The sequence below is a fragment of the Mobula birostris genome, chromosome 1 (assembly GCF_030028105.1).
Source record: "Mobula birostris isolate sMobBir1 chromosome 1, sMobBir1.hap1, whole genome shotgun sequence".
Classification (NCBI taxonomy): Eukaryota; Metazoa; Chordata; class Chondrichthyes; order Myliobatiformes; family Myliobatidae; genus Mobula; species Mobula birostris.
This window is the reverse complement of record NC_092370.1, coordinates 4,381,689-4,393,698: the sequence shown is the minus strand read 5'-3', so window position 1 is coordinate 4,393,698 and position 12,010 is coordinate 4,381,689. Positions and strand designations below refer to the sequence as shown.

The following is a 12,010-nucleotide window of genomic DNA, read 5'->3' as shown; positions in this document are numbered from 1 at the left end:
CTGGTATCTCCAAGCCTGAATGCTTGAAACCACAGTGATCAAAACGGTTCTGAATTGTCTTGCTGCTAATCTCTTGCTAACTATCGGCGACAGAAACCACTCCTTTTTGAACACAAACGCACAGCTATTTAAAGCTGTTTTCTGTAAGCACAGTGTAGTGTCTAACGGCCACACAGGTGCACACAACTGACACTAGTTAGAAACTGTTCAGCAACGGTCTCCTGTCCCAATTAAGCGATTAAAGTGTCCCAAATAAACAAAGGGAATCACAACTATTTATGGATTAGCTTTTTTAAAAGAGTTGTCCCAAATATGCAACTGCCCTGATTAACTGATGATCTAATGAACTGGAATGCACTGTAAATGCAAACAGTGGGAACAGATCCATTCACACTCTCGTCCCAGATCTCCAGATACGTTTTTGTATATAATGAGCTTTGGCATTTGTTTGGAGTACGAGGTGGAGTATGGAATGTGCACTCGTTCACCTGCTTGTGTTTAGTCCAAAGTTTGAAGGTGAAGTTCTCCCTTCTTTTAGCCAGGGACTTGCAGCAAACAATTTGACACAGGTTTTAGTCTCTGTAAAGTTGCTGCACAAACAGCTGCTCACGCAATATTTGATCATGTCCCCAGTATTGAGGACATCTTCAAAAGGTGATGCCTCAAGAAAGGCAGCATCCATTATTAAGAGCCCCCATCACCCAGGGCATGCCTCTTCTCATTCCTCCGTCAAAGATGAGGTACACAAGCCTGAAAACACAATGCTTTCTTCCCCACCACCAATGGACATTGAACCCATGAACACCGTCTCAGTAGTGTCTGCTCTCTCTTTTGCACTACTTTTTTACTTAATTTAAAAATATATATGTGTGTATATGTATATATATGAAAAATACATACTTTATATATATGTAAAAAGTGTGTATTTTTCATAGTAGTTTATTGATTTTATTGCAATGTACTGCGGCCCACAAAACAACAAACTTTGTGACATATGCCAGTGATATTAAACCTGATTCTGATTCAGAATTACCCTCAGCAAAGTGAAGATTACGATTCTCAAGCTGAACCTATTGAGAGTGTGATGAGAATACACATAGATAAGATGTTAGCTGTCCTGTGTGATCAGCAGTTGGTCTGCCACCTGTCCTCAGGGGGGAAGGAGAGATAAGGAACAATGAAGCAGCATGTGGAGATGTTAATGAAGGAGCCATCAGTCTGGGTATTGCCAAGATCAGCTCCCCCTTTGAATCCTGAACTGTTTGAAGTGATGGACAGGCGATACCCCAGCAGGGGGATAAAAAGGGACAGGTTCGCTAAGACAGGACACACAACACCCGAGGTAACGAGACCTGGAAGCGGTGCGCCTCTCACGAGTCGGTGGGAAGTACTGGACAACGCACAGGGTGGAAAGGTACGATCAGCGGGAACCCGGTGTGTGTCCGCCCTTGCTTGAGTGCCGGGTTCACTGCAGAGGATCGACTGCATCTGGAGGAGGGGTCACAGTCGGTGACCTCAGGTGATGACATCACCAAGGACCTGCCTAAAAGCTGCTTGTGAGCCATATCGCCGGTCTGTGAGTGGAAGCCGTGTCTGAATGATCAGTCGTTCCCGTTCTCGCTCTCCCTCCCCCCCCCCACGTTGTCCATCGCCATGGCAACGATTACTACAAACTGCACTACTAAATTGGACTGAACTTTGTGTCACTTTGAAATTGGTCATTTATCCCTAGACAATGATAGAGCTTGATTGATGCTGTTATCTTAATTCTGTGCACATGTGTGTTTATTATTGCTGAACTGTTGCACTTATTCTCCTTTCGATTACTGTGTTGCTTGTTTCTTTAATAAAACTTTCTTAGTTCTAGTAATCCAGACTCCAACTGAGTGATCCATTTCTGCTGGTTTGGCAATCCAGTTACGGGGTACGTAACAAGAGAATTCTACATTCAGACAATCACCCTGGTTGTCATTGAGATGTGTTCCAATCCTTTCTGATTATTCCCCCATTTTGACACATACAAAATGAGAGACAGAGATCAAGTGGATTACGAGTGACTTTTTCCCAGGGCTGTAATGGCTACTATGAGGGCCCATAATTTTGAGGTGATTGGAGGAAGATATAGGGGGGTGTCAGAGGTAAGTTTTTGTAGAGAGTACTTATACTTTATACTTTATTGTCACCAAACAATTGATACTAGAATGTACAGTCATCACAGCGATATTTGATTCTGCGCTTCCCACTCCCTGGATTACAAATATTAAATATTAAAAATAGTAAAAATTAGTAAATATTTAAAATTTAAATTATAAATCATAAATAGAAAAATGAAAAGTAAGGTAGTGCAAAAAAAAAACTGAGAGGCAGGTCCGGATATTAGGAGGGTATGGCCCAGATCCGGGTCAGGATCCGTTCAGCAGTCTTATCACAGTTGGAAAGAAGCTGTTCCCAAATCTGGCCGTATGAATCTTCAAGCTCCTGAACCTTCTCCTGGAGGGAAGAGGGACAAAAAGTGTGTTGGCTGGGTGGGTCGTGTCCTTGATTATCCTGGCAGCACTGCTCCGACAACGTGCGGTGTAAAGTGAGTCCAAGGACGGGAGATTGGTTTGTGTGATGTGCTGTGCCGTGTTCACGATCTTCTGCAGCTTCTTTCGGTCTTGGACAGGACAACTTCCATACCAGGTTGTGATGCACTCTAGAAGAATGCTTTCTACGGTGCATCTATAAAAATTAGTGAGGGTTTTAGGGGACAAGCCAAATTTCTTCAGTTTTCTCAGGAGGTAAACGCGCTGGTGGGCCTTCTTAGCAGTGAACTCTGCTTGGTTGGACCAAGTCAGGTCATTTGTGATATTGACCCCGAGGAACTTAAAGCTTTTGACCTGTTCCACTTGCGCACCACCGATGTAAATTGAGTCGTGCGGTCCGCTACTCCTTCTGAAGTCAACAACCAATTCCTTCATCTTGCTGACGTTGAGGGATAGGTTATTGTCTTTGCACCATGCCACCAGGTTCTTAACTTCCTCTCTGTACTCAAACTCATCATTACCCGAGATACAGCCTACAATTGTTGTGTCATCAGCAAACTTATATATAGAGTTTGATGGAAACTTGGCTACGCAATCATGGGTGTACAGTGAGTACAGCAGGGGGCTGAGTTCACAGCCTTGTGGGGCACCAGAGTGATTGTAGAGGAGAGCTTGTCCCCTATTTTTACAGCCTGGGTCCTCTCTGTGAGGAAGTTGAAGATCCAGCTGCAGATCTGAGTGCTAAGGCCCAGGTTTCGGAGCTTAGGAATCAGTTTATTGGGAATGATGGTATTAAAGGCAGAGCTGTAGTCAATGAAAAGGATCCTTACATATGCGTCTTTATTCTCCAGGTGTTCTAAGGAGGGATGTAGGGCCAGAGAGATGGCATCTGTTGTTGACCTGTTGCTCCGGTAGGCAAATTGCAAAGCGTCGCGGTTGACCGGTAGGCTGTGGTTGATGTGTGCAATAACCAATCTCTTGAAGCACTTCATAGCAATTGATGTCAGAGACACAGGTCGATAGTCATTCAGGCATGCCACCTTGCTCTTCTTCGGTCCTGGGATTATCGTTGCCTTCTTAAAACACGAGGGGATCTTAGACTGAAGCAAGGAGCAGGTGAAGATGTCAGCAAACACTCCAGCTAGCTCGCTTGCACAGGCCCAGAGAACCCGTCCTGAGACGCCATCTGGGCCCGTCGCCTTCCTTGGATTTATCTTCAGGAAGGCCCTTCTAACGTCTTCCTTGGTGACGATGAATCTCGATGCCACCAGGTCCGGTTCATCTGGAGGGAGCGGGACGCTCCTCTTCTGTTCGAATCTTGCGTAGAATAAGTTAAGTTCGTCAGGAAGAGAAGCGCCACAGTTAATGATATTCTCAGCCTTTTCTTTGCACCCAGTGATCTCATTTAGACCCTGCCATAGTCTACTGGCATCCCTCTGGTTAGCCTGGGCTTCCAACTTGGCTCGATATTGCCTCTTGGCACCCTTAATGGCTTTCCGGAGTTCACGCCTGGATTCCATGTAGCAACTGGTATCCCCGGACCTAAAAGCCGCAGCTCTAGCCTTTAAAAGGGACTTGACCTCATAATTCATCCAAGGTGTCCGGTTAGGGAATATCCGGATCATCTTGTGAGACACACAGTCCTCCGTGCATTTCCAAATAAAGTCCGTGACAGCTGAGGCATACTCATTGAGGTTAGTTCCCTTGTCCTTGAATACTAACCAGTATTAGTGTGTGGAATGAGTAATGAGTGTGTGGAACGCCCTGCCAGGAGTTGTGGTAGAGGCAGGTATATTAGGGGCACATGGATGATAGAATAAAAAATGGAGGGCTACATTGGAGGGAAGGTTTTGATTGATCATAGAGTAGGTCAAAAGGTCAACACAACATTGTGGGCCGAAGGGCCTGTTCTATGAGCAAAGAAAATCAAATAATTAGTAAAGTGCTATGCTGTTGCAGCAGATTGTTCTCGCTCTAAATTCCAATCAAACTTAAACACTACCAGACAAAATATATACTACCAATGGAGCTTGTGATGCTGTATTATATTGATAAAATAGTTGTTTGTACTTGGTGTTGGTAAATTTTTATTATTAAGCTTATTGGGAAATGGTACGTTTCAGGAGAGGAATTTGAATGAGAAAGCGTATAGGAATATCCAAGAGCTTGAATCCTATGCAGAGAATGCTCAGTCGTCGTTCATCTACCTCCTCTTGGAAGTACTGGGTAAGAATATGCTTTATACATTTTGTATTGTGTGTGGATTCTTTAGAGTTTCTATAATTGTTATTCTGTAAGAAATCCATATTTACCAGGTAAAATTTATAGTGTTTTTGCATCAACACAGGAAGAGTTATTTGCAGCCTGATTGTGCTGAGGTGTGTGTCTGTATAAAACATACACCAAGGATAACAACTTGTGCATTTCTGGGATGTGGGAGGAAGCTGGAGCACCCACACATTCAGATTTATTTATCACATCTACGTCGAAACATACAATGAAATTTAACAGCTAACACAACCCAAGGATGTACTGGGGGGACTTCCCTTAAGTGTCACCACACATTCTGGTGCCAACATAGCATGAGCACAATGTTCAGCAGAACAACAAGACACGACAACAGCAAAACAATCTCCTTTTCCACTGTCACACGCACCCACAGACAGGTCTCCAAATCCAGGACAATCCAACCTCTGGTCCTTGCTTCCAGATGCTCAGACATCGGTCCTCCAACCTCCAGTCCCCGGCTCGAACTCTCAGACATCAGTCTCCAACCTCCAGTCCCCGGCCCGAACTCTCAGACATCAGTCTCCAACTTCCAGTCCCCGGCCCGAACTCTCAGACATCAGTCCCCCAACCTCCAGTCCCCGGCCCAGACTCTCAAACATCAGTCTCCAACCTCCAGTCCCTGGCCTGGACTCTCAGACATGTCTCCGACCTCCAGTCCCCAGCCCGAACTCTCAGACATCAGTCTCCAACCTCCAGTCCCCGGCCCGAACTCTCAGACATCAGTCCTCCACCTCCAGTCCCCGGCCCGGACTCTCAGACATCAGTCTCCAACCTCCAGTGCCCGGCCCGGACGCTCAGACATCAGTCCTCCACCTCCAGTCCCCGGCCTGGATGCTCAGACATCAGTCTCCAACTCCAGTCCCCAGCCTGGTCTCTCAGACATCAGTCTCCAACCTCCAGTCCCCGGCCCGAACTCTCAGACATCAGTCTCCAACCTCCAGTCCCCGGCCCGTACTCTCAGACATCAGTCTCTAACCTCCAGTCCCCGGCCCGGACGCTCAGACATCAGTCTCCAACCTCCAGTCCCCAGCCTGGTCTCTCAGACATCAGTCTCCAACCTCCAGTCCCCAGCCTGGACTCTCAGATATCAGTCCCCCAACCTCCAGTCCCTCAATACCTTCAAATTCTTTGTAGTTTCTAACTTGTTGAAGTAGTGAAATCATTTCCGTTTTACTCCCAGCTGTTTCTGGCATCTCTAAGCTTAAAATCAATGTGGAACATTTCTGAATTGTCTAACTGCTTATTTCTCACCAACTACCAGTGACAAAAATCACTGCATTTTGAACACAAACACACGCATCTGATGCCATATAAAAAATGGTCATTCTCAGCATAGTGTAGTGTTTAGTGGCCACGCAAGTGCACGCGAATGGCGCTAGTTACAAACTGTTCAACAACAGTCTTCTGTCCCAATTAATCAGCATAATGTCCCAAATAAAGGAAGGAAATCCAGGGTATTTTCTCCATTAGTTTTTATTCTTTAAGGATTGTCCCAAACAAATGGCTGCCCTGATTAATGGATGGACCAAATAACTGGCTATTGTGTGGCGCGTGGCCAAGTGGTTGGGGCATTGGGCTCACGATCTGAAGGTCATGGGTTGAGACTCGGCCAAGGCAGCGTGTTGTGCCTTTGAGCAAGGCACTTAACCACACACTGCTCCAGTCCACCCAGCTGAAAATGGGTACCGGCTAATGCTGGAGGTTAACCTCGCGATAGACTGGCGTCCTATCCGGGGCAGGGGGGGAGTCTCGTACTCTCAGACGCTTCACGCCACAGAAACTGGCATAAGCACCGGCTGATGGGCCACAAGGCTCGGGACAGACTTTAACTAAAAGTCTATGTATTATATAACTAAATTTACATTATCTTTATCATAGTTTTTCATAATTTCTATTGTCATCTTTTATCTTCCTGGATATGCCTGCAAGAAAATGATTCTTTCATGTGGTGATATGTACGTACTTTACTGACTTCACGTTGTACTTGGCTTTCAGACTGTTTTCATCTCTTTATCTTGGTTTCATGTCAGGACTTTGAACCTATTTCTCTGACAGGTGTGAGGGATCTCCATGTGTATATGTACTGAGATGGATTTTTCTCTGGGTGTGAGGGATCTCCCTGTGGTGTATCTGTACTGAGATGGATCTCTCTCTGACAGGTGTGAGGGATCTCCCTGTGGTGTATCTGTACTGAGATGGATCTCTCTCTGACAGGTGTGAGGGATCTCCATGCTGATCATGCTGCGAGCCACATTGGAAAAGCTCAGGGAATAGTCACATGTCTCCGAGCAACTCCCTATCACAGTACACGACGCAAAGTGTATCTTCCACTGGACATTTGCCTGCTGGTAATTTTAAATACTTTCTATTTTTTGATAATGAAACGTTGTCTAAGTCTTTTAAACAAGGTGGAACTGATGCTTGATGAAGGAATGGTACAAATTGTGTATTTCTTTGCAAGCGGTGGGTGTGGGGTATACGCTGCCTGAGGGGCAGTAGAGCAGAGGTTGCTGGGTTCTTATTTAGTCAGGCTGTCTGTGGGTATATTTAAAGTGGAAGTTGATAGTTTCCTCAAAGGTTATGGGTGAGAAGGCAGCTGTATGGGGTTGAGTGGGATCCAGCATCAACTATGATGAAATATTGGAGCAGACTCGATGGGCTGAATGGCCTAATTCTGCTCCTATTTCTGATGGTCTTTTTCGGAGGCTGTGCCTTCTGGTCCTAGACTCTTCCACCCTAGGAATCATCCTCTCAACGTCCACTTTCACCATTCAAAGGGTTTCAAGTAAATCACCCATCATGAAATACAGCCACTGGCATGCCTTTAACATTCAGTAGGTATCAGCAACAGATTCAAAGAGAGAGAGAGAGCGCTTCACACAGGTTGGGGAGAAAAGTTTAAAAAAGGATGTTTTGCAGAGCTCGGCGCATTAGCGGCAGACCAGTCGATTTGGAAAGAGAGTGAGCTTTGCACAGGCTGGGGAGAAGAGTTTAAAAAAGGAACATTTCACGGGGCTCAGTGCATCAGGTCAGGGAGAAGTGCGCAGACACAGTAGCTCGTCATCGTGCAAGGGCCCTGCTGAGAAGGTTATGAGATAAAAGAGAGACTCTGTCCAGTGGAGCGGTCGGTGGGGTGGTGTAAGTCATAGTAGTTGACGTCATCATTGGGGCTTCAGTGAGGATAGGCCTAGGCAAGGTAGGTTACTTTTTTTCCCTCTCTGACAAGAATAGTCGGTATGACTGCGAGGCCAGTTTTCTGGGTGTCAGATATGGGATGTCCGGGAAACTTCCAGCCTCTCTGATGGTCACATCTGCGCCAGGTACATCAAACTGCAGCTCCTTAGAGACTGAGTTAGGGAACTAGAGCTGTAGATCGATGACCTTTGGCTTGTCAGAGAGAGTGAGGAGGTGATAGGAGCTATAGGCAGGTAGTCACCCCGGGGCCACAGGAGACAGAGAAGTGGGTGACTAAAGGAAGGCATCAGGTAGTGAAGAGCATTCCTGTGGCTGTTCCCCTTAACAATAAGTACTCCATTTTAAGTACTGTTTTTTGGGGAGGGGGGGAGGACCTACCTGGGGGAAGCAACAGTGGCTGTGCCTCTGGCACTGAGTCTGTCCCCTGTGGCTCAGAAGGGTAGGGAACGGAAGAGGATGGCAGCAGAGATAGGGGACTCAATAAGGGGACAGAGAGACGATTCTGTGGGCGCGAAAAAAGAAACAAGGATGGTAGCTTGTCTCCCAGGTGCCAGGGTTCATGATGTTTCTGAGCACATACATAATATCCTGAAATGGAAGGGTGAGCAGCCTGAGGTCGTGGTACGTATTGGTACTAACAACATAGGTAGAAAAAGGGTGGAAGTCCTGAAGACAGAACACAAGTTAGGAAGGAAGCTGGGAAGCAGGATCTCAAAGGTAGTAATCTCGGGATTGCAACCTGTACCATGCGACAGTGAGTATAGGAATAGAGTGAGGAAGAGGATATATGTGTGGCTGAGGGATTGGAGCAGGGGGCAGGGATTCAGATCTTTGAATCATTTGGACCTCTTCTGGGGCAGGTGTGACAAAAAGGACGGGTTGCACTTGAATCTGAGGGGAATCCTAGTTGGGAGTTTGCTAATGCTATTGGGGAGGGTTTAAACTAGATTTGCCGTGGGGTGGGAACGGAAGTGAAGAGACAGAGGATGGGGAGGTTGGAGCACAAGTAGAGACAGCTTGTAGGGAGTTTGTGAGGAAGGATAGGCAGATGATAGAGCAAAGAAGCACTCAGTCTGTTGGTTTGAGATGTGTCTATATTAATGCAAGGAGTATCATAAACAAGTCAAGTCAAGTCACTTTTTATTGTCATTTCAACCATAACTGCTGGTACAGAACATAGTCAATATAAGACAACGTTTTCCAGGACCATGGTGCTACATGAAACAATTCAAAAACTGCACTGAACTACGTAAGAAAAAACACAAAAACTACTCTAGACTACAGACCTATCCAGCACTGCATAAAATGCACAAAACAGTGCAGGCACTACAATAAATAATAATAAATAATAAACAAGACAGTAGGCACAGTAGAGGGCAGTAGGTTGGTGTCAGTCCAGGCTCTGGGTATTGAGGAGTCTGATGGCTTGGGCGAAGAAATTGTTACATAGTCTGGTCATGAGAGCCTGAATGCTTTGGTGCCTTTTGCCAGATGGCAGGAGGGAGAAGAGTTTGTATGAGGGGTACGTGGGGTCCTTCATAATGCTGTTTGCTTTGCGGATGCAGCGTGTGGTGTAAATGTCTGTGATGGTGGGAAGAGAGACCCCAATGATCTTCTCAGCTGACCTCACTATCCGCTGCAGGGTCTTGTGTTCCGAGATGGTGCAATTTCCGAACCAGGCAGTGATGCAGCTGCTGAGGATACTCTCAATACAACTCTGTAGAATGTGGTGAGGATGGGAGGTGGGAGATGGACTTTTCTCAGCTGTCGCAGAAAGTAGAGACGCTGCTGGGCTTTCTTTGCAATGGAGCTGGTGCTGAGGGACCAGGTGAGATCCTCCGCCAGGTGAACACCAAGAAATTTAGTGCTCTTAACGATGTCTATGGAGGAGTCGTCGATGTTCAGCGGAGAGTGGTCGCTCTGTGTCCTCTCCTAAAATCAACAACCATCTCTTTTGTTTTGTTCACATTGAAAGACAGATTGTTGTCTCTGCCCCAGTCCATTAGCCGCTGCACCTCCTCTCTGTATGCTGACTCATTGTTCTTGCTGATGAGACCCACTACGGCGGATGAACTCAGTGTGGTCAATTTATAGAACTGTGACATTGTGGCCATTACAGAGACTTGGAATGTCTCAGGACTAGGAATGGCTGCTGAGTGTGCCAGGCTTTAGGTGTTTCAAAAAGAACAGAGAGGGAGGCAAAAGGAGTGGGGGCGTGGAGTTGCTAATTAGGGACAGTGTCATGGCTGCAGAAAAGGAGGAAGTCATGGAGGGATAGTCTACTGAGTCAGTGTGGTTGAAAGTCAGAAACAAGAAAGGGGCAACAAATCTACTGGGTGTTTTTTATAGACCACCTCCCCCAGTAGTAACAGGGATATCGAGGAGCAGATAGGGAGGCAGATTCTGGAACGGTGCAATAATAATAGGGTTTTTGTAATGGGAGATTTTAACTTTCCTAATATTGATTGGCATCTCCTTAGCTCAAGGGATTTGGATGGGGTGGAGTTCGTTAGGTGTGTTCAGAAAGGTCTACATGACGCAATATGTAGATAAGCCAACTAGAGGAGAGGCTGTACTTGATCTGTATTGGGAAATGAACCTGGTCAGGTGTCAGATCTCTTGGTGGGAGAGCGTCTTGGAGGTATTGACCACCACTCTATCTCCTTTACCATAGTGCTGGAAAGGGATAGGAGCAGACAACTTGGGAAAACATTTAATCGTGGAGTTCTGCATAGGTATGTTCCATTGAGGCAGGTAAAGGATGGTAGGGTTAAAGAACCATGGTGTACAAAGGATATGGAAAATCTGGTTAAGAAGAACAGAGGAGATTTTAATTTTTGCTTAGACCCAGTCTTAGATAGATCAACTAAAGCTGTTACAAAATCGAAGGTAGTAAATCTAACTTTATCATTGATAAGATTTAAATTTGATTGATATATGGAGAAGAATCAATCCTAAAGAAAGAGACTATTCGTTCTATTCTCATAGACATAAAACTTATTCAAGGATAGATGTTTTCCTATTATCAATGCATATTCAACACAGTGAAAAATATGGAATATAAAGCAAGAATATTGTCAGATCATTCTCCTTTATTAATGACAATAATAATGACTGATAAGGAAGAAGTGGCTTATAGATGGAGATTTAATTCAACATTATTAAAACGTCAAGATTTTTGTGATTTTATGAAAAAGCAGATCCAATTTTTTTTGGATACAAATTTTCATTCAGTGGATGATAAATTTATATTATGGGATGCGATGAAAGCATATTTGAGGGGCCAGATAATAAGTTATACATCTAAAATCAAGAAAGAATATATGGCAGAACTAGATCAATTGGAAAAAGAGATTACAAAATTAGAAAAAGAATCTCAAAGACATATGTCAGAAGAAAAACGAAGGCAACTTGTCAATAAGAAGTTACAATATAATACGCTTCAGACATATGGAATGGAAAAAGCAATCACAAGAAGTATTATGAGTTAGGTGAGAGAGCACATAAAATTCTTGCTTGGCAGTTGAAAACAGAACAAGCTTCCAAAACAATAAATGCAATTAGAACAAGTGCAGATAAAATAACTTATAAACCTTTAGAAATAAATGAAACCTTTAAAAGTTTCTATTCTGAATTATATCAATCAGAATCACAAAATGATGTTAATGAGATAGAAAGGTTTTTATCACAAGTAACTCTTCCAAAATTGAATTCGGACGAACAGAAGGGATTAGATATGCCTTTTACATTAAAAGAGGTTGAAGAAGCTTTAGGATCACTCCAAAGTAATAAATCTCCAGAAGATGGTTTTCCACCTGAATTTTATAAAAAGTTTAAAGATTTATTCTTTCTTCCCTTTATGGAGTTAATATGTCAAGCAGAAAAAATACATAAACTCCCAGAATCTTTTTCGACAGTGATTGTAATAGTATTGCCAAAAAAAGACAGAGATCCTATGAAACCAACATCATACAGGCCTATTTCTTTGTTGAACACGGATT

At 44.5% G+C, this 12,010-nt stretch overlaps 1 protein-coding gene across 3 annotated transcripts in view; it reads left to right on the top strand.

The window, feature by feature from the left end:
- Positions 1-12,010, top strand: part of ndufaf6 (NADH:ubiquinone oxidoreductase complex assembly factor 6) — a 46,427-nt gene that overhangs the window by 14,882 nt on the left and 19,535 nt on the right. For 2 of the 3 annotated variants that reach the window (XM_072251721.1, XM_072251719.1), the window contains exons 5-6: positions 4,649-4,751; positions 7,029-7,162. In XM_072251721.1, coding sequence (XP_072107822.1) covers positions 4,649-4,751; positions 7,029-7,162 — 237 coding nt within the window. Of the gene's footprint in view, positions 1-1,932; positions 2,139-4,648; positions 4,752-7,028; positions 7,163-12,010 lie in introns of those variants that run through there. The other variant, XM_072251720.1, reaches the window with a different exon arrangement.